Source organism: Pocillopora verrucosa, chromosome 13 (assembly GCF_036669915.1).
Source record: "Pocillopora verrucosa isolate sample1 chromosome 13, ASM3666991v2, whole genome shotgun sequence".
In the NCBI taxonomy this organism is placed as follows: domain Eukaryota; kingdom Metazoa; phylum Cnidaria; class Anthozoa; order Scleractinia; family Pocilloporidae; genus Pocillopora; species Pocillopora verrucosa.
The window spans coordinates 2,597,945-2,613,686 of NC_089324.1; the positions used below are offsets into that span (position 1 = coordinate 2,597,945).

General features: G+C 38.5%; 1 protein-coding gene across 1 annotated transcript; it reads right to left on the reverse strand.

Annotated features, from left to right (window-relative positions):
- Window positions 1-5,212: 5,212 nt before the first annotated feature.
- On the reverse strand, window positions 5,213-12,126 carry LOC131791921 (uncharacterized). Its single transcript, XM_066160557.1, has 9 exons — window positions 11,871-12,126; window positions 11,570-11,824; window positions 10,254-10,565; window positions 9,428-9,679; window positions 8,564-8,884; window positions 7,924-8,175; window positions 7,112-7,432; window positions 6,086-6,334; window positions 5,213-5,532 (listed from the first exon to the last, which is right to left on the reverse strand). The coding sequence occupies exons 1-9, from the start codon at window positions 12,124-12,126 to the stop codon at window positions 5,213-5,215; spliced, it is 2,538 nt and encodes an 845-aa protein (XP_066016654.1).
- Window positions 12,127-15,742: the final 3,616 nt, after the last annotated feature.

The following is a 15,742-nucleotide window of genomic DNA, read 5'->3' on the forward strand; positions in this document are numbered from 1 at the left end:
TTGTTTTTATTTTGCCCGAACTTGACCGTAAGACTAAGAAATTTAAAGTAGAAAATGATTTTTTAAAGCGTAAACATCGCGAAGGTACCTACTTAGTATGCGAACTCCACTCTGCGTCGCTTGACGTGATCCGCTAATTAAGTGTAAAAGCATGACGAAGGTTAGAGATTGACAGGTCAGTAAGCGTCACCTTTATAAGCAATGACCCACACTTTCATCTTGAGATAAGAGCTAGTCCCGAGGTAATAAGTTGTATATAAGGAAGAGAAGAGTAAAGAAACCTTCAACTGAACACCGTGTGTTAGAAATAACTTCTAACAGGAGTATTCTAAATATTATAGCAAAGAGATTAAATTCATCTGTGCAGTTTTGACCATTTCCATTAAACCCAGGGTGGCATTCACAAACATAGGATCCGTTGGTGTTCGTGCATGTAGCATTCACGTGACAAGAATATGATGGTTAAAATGATTACAAAATAAAGGCATCAAGTACCTGTGCAATCGCATCCATCTCCAACGTATCCGGGGTGACAAGTGCAAACGTATGATGTTTTGGTGTTCGTGCAGGTAGCATTCACGTGACACGACTGATTCGTTACTAAATGGGTTGATATCAATGCTTTTCATCTCAAAGATATAACTGTGCAATCTGAATTTAGGATACAACTAAAAAATAGAAGTGGAATATTGATATGGGAATATTTAATGGAGAGAGAGAAGGAAATGTTATTGATATCTACAAGACAATTTCTAACAATAACGATTTGATAAAAACAAACTATGAAAAAAAAATGTTGACGACCGCTTTGATAATTCTGTTAGAGGCATAGACATACATTTGATTTTGTTATGAGTACTATCAATCATTTCACTGGTGATCGTGCCAATCAGTTCAAATCTTTCCAATACCTTCTGCTTATTTTTTGTCGTTAATTGACATTTTTTTGTTGCACTAAAAATCACTTTTATGATATAATAAACAGATTTTCTCGTAAATTTATACATATTCTCATGAAAATTATTAAATTCTGTGTCTGGTTCATATCTATCAATTGACCACATTTCACACAAAAAAATTCTTTGTTTTTCTTTTTAATTTTCATATCTGGACAATATTGCTCAATTTTCACCACTCGTTCTTTAATCTGTTAATCACAAATTTAACACTTTATTGCATCTAATTGATCGTGTATTTCTTTACTGAAATTAATTCTATACTATTATCTGAGATATTTTATAAAATAAAAATTATACCCCAAACTTGGTTGTTATTCTTTGATTTCTAAGAAATGAAAACATCCCGGATGTGTAAGAATTCTTTTGTTATATATATCTGATAATTATTTCACAAGATAATTTCGGCAAATTATTCCCATAACATGTTGAGTAGTATAGAGATTTGAGATCATTTTGACAAAATGGTCTCGAACCGTCATCGAAAATACTATTTACTTTGTTTAATAGCGTTTGCCTTACGCTTTCCAGGACGCGTAGCTTATACAAAATTTCAATTCAAAGTGTCTCTGATCTGAAAACAAAAATTAATTCTAAACCTTCCTTACGAACCAAACACACCAAAACTGATGGAAAATTAATTAATTATTTTTTGTCGTGTTACTGACGTCTTCAATGTGCGTATGTTATTAGGAAAAACGCTAAAAATAGACTTGTTTCCAATTTTTATATTCCCGGGCATGTAAAACAAGTTTCATTGCTGGAAATATTTCTGAAGAAGAATTAGACAGCTGATATTTTCCTGTTCACAGTCAGTTGAACTTTTACAGAAGGTTCCTGCAAGAGTGTCTACTTATTTGGGGCAAGCCAAGTTGTTGTATAGAATTTCTCATTGATTCAGATGATTGAACTTTGGACCGGAAATCCTGCAGTTCAAAAACCTTAATTAAGATTTTTTTTTCTCTCTCTTTTGACAAATGCGCAAAAATTTTTTTATTTGACAACAGAGTTCAAGTATGCGCAGTACTACCATGATTTCGTGTGCTGTTGCTTCTGTTAATAAACAGATCTCTTGAACACGGTATGGATGATTGTAAAGTTGCTTATTTCAGAAAATAATTCCTTGCCAGTAAGAGCAAAACGAACTTCTCCCGTGAAAAAAAGTTATGGTGATCACTCTAATTGCAACTTTAAGAAACCGAAAATCGTGGTAACTGAGCTAAATCAGCTAATTATATAAAAAGATCGAAGGAAAGAGCCACTCTTTCCTCCGCAAATTTTATGATGTTTCTGGGATCTCATCTCACCGGCGGTGTGATGAGATCGCAGAAACAGAGAAAGTTCTGTTGACCCCTAGGAGTGACCAGCATAAAATTACTCCTCACATTATCACCTCGGAATCACACATTTAGGTTATAAGAATAAAACAAATGATCATAAAAAATAAAGAGGCTATTGATTGATAAACAAATTCTCCTTATGAGCACCTAGGGAAATGTATAGAAAACAGTATGGAGAATATGCATAATGATGCTAGGATGTAAGTTTATTGTTACTATACTCAGTCAGTACTTATTTAGACTGCATAGTCAGATAACTATGACATCAACAGATTTTATGGTAGTTACGACTCTTTCAGCTGCATCCGTTCGTTTTGTTTGATCTTCGCAATGATAATAAATCTTTGGCGGTTATGGTATGAAATTAGCGTGTAATGGCTGCCATAAAGCAGGAAACAAAAAATCTTTCGCGAGCTCATATTTTTGGTAAAGCAAAGTGGCGTGCTACTACAGCGCAAGTGCAGAATAATACGATTGCTAAGGAATAGGTGATAAATGACGAACATGGGAAAATATACAGCTGTTGATTGGCGCGAGGAAACATTAAATGGCTGAAATTGGGAAAAAGAGAGAGAAAGAACAAAGCAGTAAGTAAGCGCGGGAAAATGTGGAGGTGCTCAAAAGCGCGGGAAAAGCCCAGCAACGGGAAATTTTGCCAAGGTGGAACTACTCGTTGGATCTAGCGCGCGATGTGCACGTGCGAACATTTTACTTTGGGTTCATCGCTCTAATACTATTGTGCATCAATCAGTCGTTGAAAACTGAGACCGAAGGTTGTCTTAATACGGTGAAATAAAACACAATGAAAGTAATCGAGTGGTGAACTTTTATTTTTCTATCTACATTCAAAGGATTAAAGTTGATTCCTGACAGGCACAGTTATGATCAGATATAAAGTTGATGTTCAAATAAGTTTTAAATCATATTTGACCAATTCTTTGTATAACTCGATATCGACCTAAGGTTCAGACGTGCTTGATAAATCAAGAACAAGTGAGGTCGAAATTTCATTCATAGGCCTTGTTAAAAGGCTTCCTTCCTGGATGACATAACATCTCAAAAGAATCAACCGTCCGACAAAGTGTTTCTACACAAACTGAAGTTTTTTTTTCGTGGTAAGTTTAACATATGTTAAATATCGGGGCTAGGTAAGGCTAAAAGCAAATCTCAAATCTCCTTATCTCTCAGTCTGTAGCAGGCTCTGGAATCGCCTGCGAAATATGGCGCTCAGCTGTTTTCCTGAGAACCACAACTGCCGTTTGTGGTTTGCTCGCCCTTTCGCATGTCTTTACTGTCTTGGAGACTGGAACTGACTTTATATGTCTCTATCCACCTCTAACCCCCCTTAAAACTACATACTATTTTTTTTTTAATTCCCTGACATTAAGATAAAAACGTTTAAAGATTTTAGCTACACCTCTAACTGGTTAAAATCTACCAGACTAATCGAACCTAATGATTAAATAAGATTAAAAAAGAAGATGAACCTTGGGCGACATGTTCTTGATATTGGGGTTGCATGATTATATTCTTGTTATTTCCTTTTAGATTTTTGTTATGGTAAAGCATAGTATGAATTGAGAAAGAAGGAACATGAAATCCAACCACGGCTTTGTACTATGAGGGGTGATCAGCGCCAATGTTTTCTTTCAAATTCTGCTATAAAGAGCTAACAATTTCCATTTCTTCTCATCAGAACTGAAACTAAACCGACAGAAGAGAATTTTTTAGAATTTCGAAAAAAACGCAAAGGAATTTAGCTGACGCTGAAAGTCACTCATCAGATCCACAACTGAACCAAGAGAACAACATTTGAATTATAAGAACACTTCTCTCTCTTTGTGTCGCCACAAACCAAAAGTGATTTTTGGCTAGACTACCCGTTTTTGGATAATTCAGTATGTCTATATGTCACCAGAATGCCGAATTTATTCCTCGATCTTTACGGAACAACCAAACTTTTTTTAAAACGGATGTGTCCTATACCCCCTTTCATGGGCAAAAAAAATGAAAGAAAACCCGGGTTGAAGAGAATTTAAGAATTAAGAACACAACAGATCAGAACAAAAATTGGACCAAGAGAACAACATTTAAATCATAAGAACAGAAACTGAGACATGAGACAGAAATTGAAGTAACAAGACAGAAATTACTACAACTGATCATCCCGCTGTTCAATTTTTGTTCTGATCAGGCCTGGGGACGTGTCACGATCACGAGTAACCGAGTGAGGCCCGGGGAAGTTACTCAAGTGCCACTTTCGCTAGGAGCAGTCCTCTATCTTGCGGTGCAACACCCAAGCTACAACAATATATATTTTAACACTAAAAAATTATTGCTTTACGATTAAAATGATGCCCATATAACATAATCTAAGTTATAGGAAGTTAAAAAAAATTGACATTACTTAACTGGTAACATTTCCATTTTTCTAAGATCTGATATTTAGAATGCTCCACAACATGATGTTCCAATGGAGGCGCCCTAAACCTTGCCAGCCTAAAATGCGCTGTCTTTTTACAACAGACTGCTCTTTCTATCGGTTCATTGGCTTAACAAACTACACAGGATGTTGGAAGAACGAGAGAAAAGTTTGTAAATACTCTTTCACTGCTCACAATCTACGAACATTTTGAGTGTTCTACTAACATATTGGGTAGTTTATCACGCTAGTAAACGAATAGAAAGTGCAGTCTGTTACTTTTGTAACTAAAATTATATTTATCGGTACAATAAACTATTGATTTCCCACCTATTAGAGCGCTTTTTTTTAAATACGAAAATAAGCGACTAAGCACTGAGAGAATACAGAGCAAGTTCTGTTAACCGGGCCTTGTGTGAGGAGGCATTAACTCTATTAACTCTATTGTTACAATACTTACTTAATACTTACTTAGACAGCATAGTTTTCAGTGTTTAGTTTGTTATTTCGAAAAAAACCTCAATGTCAGATGGAGTAAAATGACGACTTCCTGTGAAAAATCCACAGTTTTCACCTGAATAACCTGTGGGGTTTTTGTACGTCTGGCCGCATTTAGTATAAGAGTGTTGATTGTTTATAGCGTCGTCATATATGAGGATGTCACGTCCCACACCAAAAATGGGTCCGTAGGAGGAACATCTGTGCATTGCGTATTGCTGGTTTTGGTATTGTATCAGCTTCACAGGATTGTATCCTTTGACGTTGTAAAGAGAGAAAACAAAAGCTTTGCTGGCTGAAGAAGAAGCACAGGGACCTAAAATGAAAAGATTTAGGAGCATTAGAAACTATGCGAATGAGAAAAAAATACATGATGATAATCATAAAAAAATTATTTTTTTTATTTGCCGAGCTAGAACCGAACACTTAAATTTGTCAGAAAAAATTTCAAAGAACTCGAGAGCATATTTTCACTTTTCAAAAAAAGCACTCGAGATATGGTCCGTAGTGTTGTTCAAAGGCAACATATGATCTAAAGAGAGCATTAATTAAACATCCTTCGTCTCAGCTCTCCAATATGAATAATGGATACAGCGAAACACGGGGAAATGACACGAAATGGAGCTGTCAGAATCAAATCAAATCAAAACCAAACTCTAATTAAAAATCAAATCCGAAACAGGACTTTGAGTTAAAACCCGTTCCAAACGCGTTTTCAGGCTATTTACGAGTTAATCTACTTTGGGATCGCAATTGTTAATGTGATATTTTCTGTTTCTAAGATGAACTCACTGCTACTAGAAAAGTCCACAACTAATCGATTTGTTATCTGTTCTACAGTTAGAGATGTTTGCTTTATTTTTACTCACTGCTGGTCCAGGACAAGTCAGTGTATCCACCAAAGATATAACTGTTAACTTTGATGATAGTCACTGTGGGTCCCCTCCCATCGCAGTTACTGTGGAATGTTGATGCTGCCCAACCGTCAGTCTCCGCGTGCCAACACCTCACAAACCTGCTACGCTCTTTATTGATAAGGACTGGGTCCAAATACGAAAACAGTACCTTCAAGTACTGGTTGTAATCAAGACTTCGAAGTATGGCGGACAAACCAAGGCCTGAGGTGGGAAAAGAAAAGGAAAAAATTACAGTTGGCCAAATAAATGTAACAAGAGCTTTGATTGGTTGTGATGTCTTTGAATCTAAGGTGGATAATTTCATCACCCTTCGTTTGGCTCGCTAGATAATCTTATATTACTGATCCGACAAGCTAATAAATTCCCAGCCCGTCTACCAGGCGGCATTTTAGGCGGCAGAGAGAATGACATTTGTTTTAATGTTCACAAAGCAACAAGGTGGATAATCAGACATGGTTTGATGCTGCTATGGTTTAAAGATTTAATGAATATAACCGAAAAGTTACAATTCATAGACCCAACGTTTCAACACTCCTGTCTAGTGTCTTCATCATCACCCCTGATGAATGCACTAGACAGGAGTGTCGAAAGATTGGGTCTGTGAATTGTAACGTCTCGGTTACATTCATTAAAATCTTTGAGCCATAGTAGCATCCAAACATGTCTGAAATTTTTTTGTTAACTTAGCCGTTCTTTCAAGTGGCCCCAACAATTTCGTTGAATGTAATACCCACAACCCCCCGCGGCAACTCAGACAAGTCCTGTCAGGCTCGTCACGCAACGCGTTGCGTGACGAACTTAAATGAATACTACAAAAGGACTTTATAAGCCTACACATACCCTTAAAATGACAAAAAAGTAAGCTTTCCGTAATCTAGCGACACAACTTTCTGAGAATATTTCTACAATACGCGATTTGATTTTGCTACAGGCCCTACTAAGTATTTATCCTTGGAAAGGGGTGTTTTTCTTGATTACCTGCTTCATAGAATACTTCGACGTCTGTTGGAGAGAAATGAGACCCCCCTGTAAAAAAACCACAGTCACCAGTTGAGAACCCTGAGGGAGTCGTGTACGTACAACCGCATCTAGTGTAGGAGTTCTGGTTGTTTCCAGAGTCGTCGGATATGTAGATATCATGATGACACCCAGCGCCAAAGGTGGGTCCATACGTATTACATCTGTACATTGCATATTGCTGATTTCGGTATTGCGTCAACTTTACGGGATTGTATCCTTTGACGTTATAGAGAGAGAAGATGAAAGCTTTACTGGCGTAGGAATAAGCGCAAGAACCAGCTGAAATAGAAGAACAATGTAGTCGTACATTAAAAAGCTGAAAGAAAACATAAACCCCCTGATGAAGGAAAAGGGTGGGGAGTTCATTTTCCATCATGAGCTAGACAAAGAGTTTTTTCTCAGACTAGAGATTTGTGAAAGGGAGGGAGATATTTTACTAGTTTGGGTATAGAAACGAGTACCAAAAACAATTATAGAAGATTTTAGGGGTTACTTTGGAGAAAAGCTAGTAAATATTTTTGAGACTTGAAGCAAATGTTTTAGGATGTAATGTTGTTCTGCAGGTGTATCACATAGAAAACATTTCTATAGACGACACTGGTGTGAAGAAATCTTGATGGCCAAAACACTAATATGAAAAAATAAAGGCTTAGAGCTAGTATCACAGGAGCATCGTTTAATATTTCCTCCGGCACCCTCTTCCCCCCCTTCCTTAAATCCCAAAAGGAATGAACTTGTCTTGTCCCCTCTTAAAAATTTGATATGCCTGCCTCCGCTCCAGGACGCTTCAGTGTATCCACCGAATATGTACTCGTTCACTTTGACGATTGTCACTGTAGGTCCTCTCCCATCGCAGTTGCTGTGGAATGTCGATGCTGCCCAGCCGTCAGTCTTAGCATGCCAACACCTAACAAAGTCAGTACGGGATGCAGTGGGAAGAACTGGGTCTAAAAACGAAATCAGCTTTCCCAAGTATTTATTGGGGTCCAGGCCTCTAAGTATAATAGATGCACCAAGGCCACCTGTGTGCGTAAAAGAAACTCGAATGTAAATTGCAATAACAGACGTTCTAGAATATAGAAAGATGTTATTTCTTCTTTGAAATTCACAACCGTGGGAGTTTTTTACAAAAATGAGAGCCCCAGATCTTCTTATTCACAGGACAAGGTGCTAACCATGTGATCCCATTTAAACTCAATATTTCCCTGTGCACTTATTATGTGACGAACTCAAATGAATGCTGGGAAAGAGACTTTATAAGCTTACACATTCCTTTGAAATGACAAAAAAGTTAGCTATCTGTACTCTAGCAACACAACTTTCTGAGAATATTTCTACAATACACGATTTGATTTTGCTACAGGCCCTACTAAGTATTTATCCTTGGAAAGGGGTGTTTCTCTTGATTACCTGCTTCATAGAATACTTCGACGTCTGTTGGAGAGAAATGAGACCCCCCTGTAAAAAAACCACAGTCACCAGTTGAGAACCCTGAGGGAGTCGTGTACGTACAACCGCATCTAGTGTAGGAGTTCTGGTTGTTTCCAGAGTCGTCGGATATGTAGATATCATGATGACACCCAGCGCCAAAGGTGGGTCCATACGTATTACATCTGTACATTGCATATTGCTGATTTCGGTATTGCGTCAACTTTACGGGATTGTATCCTTTGACGTTATAGAGAGAGAAGATAAAAGCTTTACTGGCGTAGGAATAAGCGCAAGAACCAGCTGAAATAGAAGAACAATGTAGTCGTACATTAAAAAGCTGAAAGAAAACATAAACCCCCTGAGGAAGGAGAGGGGTGGGGAGTTCATTTTCTATCATGAGCTAGACGGGGAATTTTTTTTTTTTCAGACCAGAGATTTGTGAAAGGGAGGGAGATATTTTACTAGTTTAGGTATTGAAACGAGTACCAAAAACAATTATGGAAGATTTGAGGAGTTATTCTGAAGAGAAGCGAGTAAACATTTTGAGACTTAAAGGAAAAGATCTCTTTGTTCTAAGTGTTGTCATTACTAGACGTGTTAGGATGTAATGTTGTTCTGTAGGTGTATCAAATAGGAAACATTTCTATAGACAATATAGGTGTGAAGAAATCTTGATGGCCAAAAAACTAACATAAAATAATAAAGACTAAGCGCTCTTATCAGAGGAGCATCATTTCAAATTTCCTTCAGCACCTTCTCTCTCCCCCTTTGAATCCCAAAAGGAACGATAGTTGATCCTATATAATTGTCTTATTTTCACTTAAAAAAACTTGATATTCCTGCCTCCGCTCCAGGACACATCAGTATATCCACCAAATATGTACTCGTTCACTTTGACGATTGTCACTGTGGGTCCCCTCCCATCGCAGTTTCTGTGGAATGTCGATGCCGCCCAGCCGTCAGTCTTAGCATGCCAACACCTAACAAAGTCAGTAGGGGATGTACCGGGAAGAACTGGGTCTAAAAACGAAATCAGCTTTCCCAAATATTTATTGGGGTCCAGGCTTCGAAGTATAATAGATGCACCAAGGCCACCTGTGTGCGAAAAAGAAACTCGAATGAAAATTATAATAACTGACATTCTAGAAAAGAGAAAGATGTTTTTTCTTCTTTCATAACCATGAGAGTATTTAACAAAAATCAGAGCTCCAGATGTTCTTATTCACAGGGCGGGGTGCTAACCATGTGTTCCAATTTTAACTAAATATTTTCCTGTGGATTTATTTTGAGAACGTATCAACTAAATTTCACGAGAACACATTTTCTCAAGTGCGTATAAAACTGGGAAACGAAAACCGAAAACCTAAAGTTCAGTTTAGCTGAGTTGAACTGTCTGCTTCAGCCCGACTCAGCGATTCAATGTCATGGCAAAACATGGCATCTAGATCAATTTTTTCCCTGATTTACCTTATGTGCACTGCTACGCCGGAACTGAGATACAGTTCCCTGACCACTGCTGCTACAATAACCTCAATAGTATTTCGCTGCTGAATATGGTTCGGCGCATGCGCTTTTAGAATCCCTGACCGTTGCAAAGGATTATAGAGTTTATATATTTATCATCGTATATTTACGACAGGGTTCTAAGTGTTTCTGTACAATAACTTACCTATTTCGAAGAAAACTTCAATGTCAGATGGAGTAAAATAACGACTTCCTGTGAAAAATCCACAGTTTTCACCCGAATAACCCGCGGGGTTGGAGTAAGTCTGGCCGCATTCAGTATGAGAGTACTGATTGTTTACAGCGTTGTCACGTATGTGGATGTCATGTCCCTGACCAAAAATGGGTCCGTAATAGGAACATGTGTACATTGCGTATTGCTGGTATCGGTATTGTGTCAGCTTCACAGGATTGTATCCTTTGATGTTGTTAAATGAGAATAAAAAGGCTTTGGTGGCGTAAGACCAAAAACAGGAACCTAAAATGTTGATTAAAATGGAAATGCAGAGATACATTCAAAGATTAGACAGGTATAGGATCAGGGATCAGCCCCAAAAAGCAAATTTTTTTTTGGCCGTTTTTACATTTAAGATCGAGTTATGGATAGTTTCTTAATTCAAACGATAAGAAAATCAAGATACAAAACAAAATGGATCGGTCCTTTGATGTTGTTGATCTGAGGGAGAAGAGAAAGGCTTTCTAAGCATGGGAGTTCCCACATGAACCTGTATTATGGGTGGCGTTGTAAGAACATTAGAACTATTAGTCAATTGTTAGACCATCCTACGATTCCTTGAGGTCTCTCGAAAAAGAGAAGTGGGATGATCTACGAATGGATGACAAGTATAAGTTAATGAAGGTGGGTACAACTGCAGCGAATTTTGAAGCATCTATAAACTCGCTATGGCGGTTAACCAACCCTTACTAAAGTCTTATTAACGAGAGCACTTCGAAGGGTCATAGCAGAGCCCTGAGATACGTCAGTCATTCTTATACCAAGTGTGACATGGTATATCGTGTTTTTCTCGCGCTTCGCGCAGCTTTTGTTCCTGTCCTATGTTTTGATTGGCCCGTTTTAATGAACTTGGTTTTGGCTTTGCGACACTCGTTAAGTGAGAATAAAAAGGCTTTGGTGGCGAAAGACCAATCACAGGTACCTAAAATGTTGATTAAAAGGGACACGCAGGGATGCATTCAAAGATTAGACAGGTGTACGATCTGGGACTAGCCCCAAAAAGCTGTTTTTTACATTCAAGATTGAGTTGTGGATAGTTTTGAAATTCAAAGAATGAGAATATCATGTGACGAAACAAAGGTGGATCGGTGTTTTGAGAAACGATTCAAACAACTATTGCTTAGATTTCTCTCCTATGACATGGCTTTGGGCCCGTAAAGTTACCAAGAATTTCAAGAAACACCTTTTAGGGGACATTTTTTTTTCTGTTTTAGACACCAAGCTAGATTATTCAAAAACGTACTCACCGCTTGGTCCCCAGGACACATCAGTGTATCCACCAAATATGTAATCGTTCACTTTGATGATTGTCACTGTGGGTCCCCTCCCATCACAGTTGCTATGGAATGTCGATGCCGCCCAGCCGTCTATCTTAGCGTGCCAACACTTCACAAACCTGCTCCACTCTGAACTCAGGAGGACTGGCTCTAGGTAGGAAAGCAGCTTACCTGTGTAGTTGTTGTAGTCGAGGCTGGTAAGAATAACGGAACTATTAAGGCCACCTATACGAAAAATCGAAAAAGGGAGAAAAGGTAAGGATTGCCCTACCTTGAAGTTTTGGCGTCATGTTGCATTCGTCATCTTGGTGGTGGTAATGTCTACAACTTGCTTTTTCGTTTTTACGAATTACAGCGTGACAACCGTTGTGTGACGCACATCGATCTAAGACACAACTTGCCTTTCCGACCCCGTGTGAACTGGGAGGTGCTCTTATGGAAACATTGTCTCCCTTATAGACGTGTTTACACGATGAAAGCGTGTTTTTATGACATTCCAGATTGCTAAACCCAGTACACCTGATCATATCTCGCCTCGTTATTTGCACCAACTAATGTTTTCTTAGAATTAGAGGAAACCACGCGATAAAAACGTGATAAGAATGAAAAATTAAGAATTAAGGTTGATCAACATAGAATGTTCAAAGGATTCGCATTTAATTTCTCCTCACCGTATTACTGCCGAACCAAACATCAGAATCACGGGAATAAAAGAAATAATCACCAAGTTATGAAGCTCTTGATTGTCAAACAAATTTCCTTGACAGTACCATACAGTATGTATGAATTCCGTCTTGCCTAGGGTCTTGGTCTCGATTCAGGACCGACTCATGTTAAAAATATATATATATTTGACAACTAATTTCCAAAGAATTATAAGCTTCATATGACGGTGAAGAAAGATAGAGAATGCGAAATGCGAGGATCAAAACAAACTGAGGTCGCTCGTGCCTCAGTGTTAGTTAAACTCACGAAAAAGTAGCTGGTACCGAAGCAAGTGCTGTCCGACCTTATTAACAGGTGGTAAGGATCTTATTTACATTGGGTACTATTATCCTGTTGTTGTACCTGCCTATTGAGGAATTACCAAAGAGAATAATGCCTACTAAAATTAATCGCATTTTGAAACTTTCAATTAGTCAAAAAACTCACGTTAACATTTCTGCAGCTTTTTTGACTATGGAAAAAGTTCTGAGTGATTCGGCTGATCAAGATAGAAAGTTCGACATATTTGCAAGCAACAAACTGTAAAGATCAATGAAACTGTTTCTTTTTTGAGGGGGGGGGGTGGTAAGTTAGGCGCCAAGTGAGACGTATTCTTCAACCCTTTAACCCCTAAGAGGGTTTGGCATTTAACTTCTCCTCACCGTATTACCGCCGAACCAAACATCAGAATCATGGGAATAAATGAAATAATCATCAAGTTATAAAGCTGTTGATTTTCAAACAAATTCCCTTGGCAGCACCACACGGTATGCATAGAGAACAGCGAGGAGAATATCTGTACTGATGCTAAGGAGTAAAGGGTCATAATGTAGCCCGTTTTCAGGACGAATTCCATCTTGGTCTCGATTCAGGACCGACTCATGTTAAAAAAAATATATTTTCCAAAATTGTAAGCTTCATATGACGATACAGAAAGATAGAGAAGGCGAAATACGAGTATCATAACAAACTGAGGTCACTCGTATCTCAATGTTAGTTAAACTCACGAAAATAGCAGCTTGTTCCGTTTCCTTGGTACCAGGAATTGCAGGTGCATCGATAGGAACCAACGGTATTGTTGCAGTAGGCATTGACGTCACAGTCATGCGATTTATTGGCACATTCGTCGACATCTGAGAGAATGTATAAAAAACTAAATGGCTTGAACTCAAGAGCAATAGTCGATCGAAAATGACTGTTATTGGCGAAAGCGTCTCGCCGTATAAGCAATTGAACGTGACATGGTGTGGGAAATAATTCCAATTGGTTATTTAAGCAATTTGTTTTAATCGAGTGTCCAGATTAAGCCGGGATTGTTTTGGTTTTGCTTTGTTTTAAAATGACTTGCTTCAGGCAATAGTGAAAGTCATTTCACTAACTTACCGACACACTTTTTTCCGTTTCCAGTAAAACCAGCTTTGCACGAGCAACTGTGAGAACCGATGGTGTTCACGCACTCAGCGTTAACGTCACACACGGGAATGGTCGAATTACACTCGTCCACGTCTGAAAAAACGGAATAGTCTGCGGTTAGTTTTAAAGCAAAAAGGAGGGTATTCGCCAATTGCTTCCGGCGGGAGCCAAAATTTTGCTTTGTACGACCCCATCAGGAAGCAAAATTTCCCCTTCCCTATTCGTTAAATTTCGTCACTATAAAGTTGTGATAGCAATTTGCTATTGAATGATTATCTCTGTGTCAAAAAAGAAATTTTTTCATTCTATTTGACTTGTTCTCAAATTGATCAGTTTAAGAGAGATTATAGCATTCCTTCATAGCTTTGTTTCTGTCAGATATCTTACTATTTTTATTTTGTTTTGTTTTGCTGTATTTTCTCATTTCACCCTATGAATATTGGGATGGGGGGAGGGGGGTCAGGTGGTTGCAGTCTACCCATAACATCTCTGTCAACGTTTTTGCTCGTGGTTAACCGACTTTTGTCTGTACAAGATGTGAATTGATAAACGCTTGAATTCACCTTCGGTTTTCATGTCACAAGGAGCCAGAACAGTCCTCTCGGGTACAATCGAGTGAAACCAGTATTTGCCGCTGACCGCTTGTCCTCCTTCGCTCATTTTGATTTCCTGGCAAGTCTCCACAGGCAGCTCAGGAATGGAACCGAGAGGGACTGAAAGAAATAGCAATCATAGTGGCATAGTATTCCAAGTAAGCAAGATTTGATGTTCGTCTTGGGGGCGTGGACACTCAATTTGAGGGCGACTTGACTTAAGGCAATAAAGGGAAGTGATGTGACACAATTTATTAATTTTTGGTTGAAATTCTGCGCTCTGAAAATGTCTTTAAAGGGAAGAAGACAGTAAAAAAATTTACAAACCTCGTTTGTAATCTCGCTTAAAGTAAAATCTCTCAGGATTCGGAACATAATCCTCTGGTCTGGCCTCCTTGGTTCGGTAACTCAGCTCACAAATGTCTTGCGTAAAGACGTAGTTGAAACTTTGACATCTGACGTCAGCATAGCATCCCCGCAAGCACACATCTGAAAGACCAGCCCCCGTGATCCTCTTGAAGATGTGGCGTTGTAGCATCATCCCAAATTTGGAAACTTCCGGCTGGCCCGTAGCCTCCCATTGCTGTGCAGCTGTAAAGCATAACAGCACGGTTTTGATCAACAGCCCTACTGCGTACAAGACCTTTTTGGCCATTTCCTCTCGACGCATGATGTGGGAAAAAATGTTCCCTGAAAAGAAAAAGGCAAACAATCTTCTGAGCTAAAACTTACCCTAAGCTTCTTTTTAATCCGTAGACTGGTTTTTCGTGAGTTCACGATCAACATGCATGCTTCTATGTTTGTAATTTGACTTTATTTTCATTTTTTTATTTTTTAAGGATTACAAGCACAGAAAAGTCATACATATTTATCAAACTGGACCTCAAATTTAAGGAAAAGGGATGTTTGTGCAATGCCAAAACGTATTAAGTCATTCGATACTTGCGGTTTTCAACCATCAGCTTGATTTGCATTGTGGTCAGGAAATGCAATATGAAATGAATAATGGAGAAAGGCTGGTTAGAGCTGTATTAGTTAGGATTGTTCGTAGGGAGCTGTTAATGAGTTAGAATTTGGAGTTTGTCCGTTATCGAGCAGTCACTTGAACAGCGATCGAAAACCGATTGTTGGCGACTGGAGGTCGTAATACGAAGTCGAAATTCTACTTTTGAGCGAACACTCCTACGAGTAAGGATTTTGAGTTGAACTTCGAGCTGGATTTTCGAGTTGAAGTTTCCAGTAGGGCAAGGTATAGAACTTGAAAAGATGCCGAAATAGTTCTTTTAATTTTTGCGGGCTACAAAATTATTTGCGGTCCTGCATGACATAATTCCACATGTTAGTAAGGTCCACACGCTTTGTTTTGTTTAAGAAGTGTACTAATCAATTATTCAAGACTCAGACTCCTTGTTAGTCTCCTACTTGTTTTTGA

Excerpts from the sequence above, each read along its gene's own strand:
- LOC131791921 (XM_066160557.1), bottom strand. The coding sequence starts at position 12,126 with ATGATCAGGTGTACTGGGTTTAGCAATCTGGAATGTCATAAAAACACG. Across the intron at positions 10,566-11,569 it reads TGTGTCCTGGGGACCAAGCG|GTTCCTGTTTTTGGTCTTAC; the intron begins GTGAGTACGTTT and ends TCAACATTTTAG. Across the intron at positions 9,680-10,253 it reads TGAAGTTTTCTTCGAAATAG|GTGGCCTTGGTGCATCTATT; the intron begins GTAAGTTATTGT and ends TTTCGCACACAG.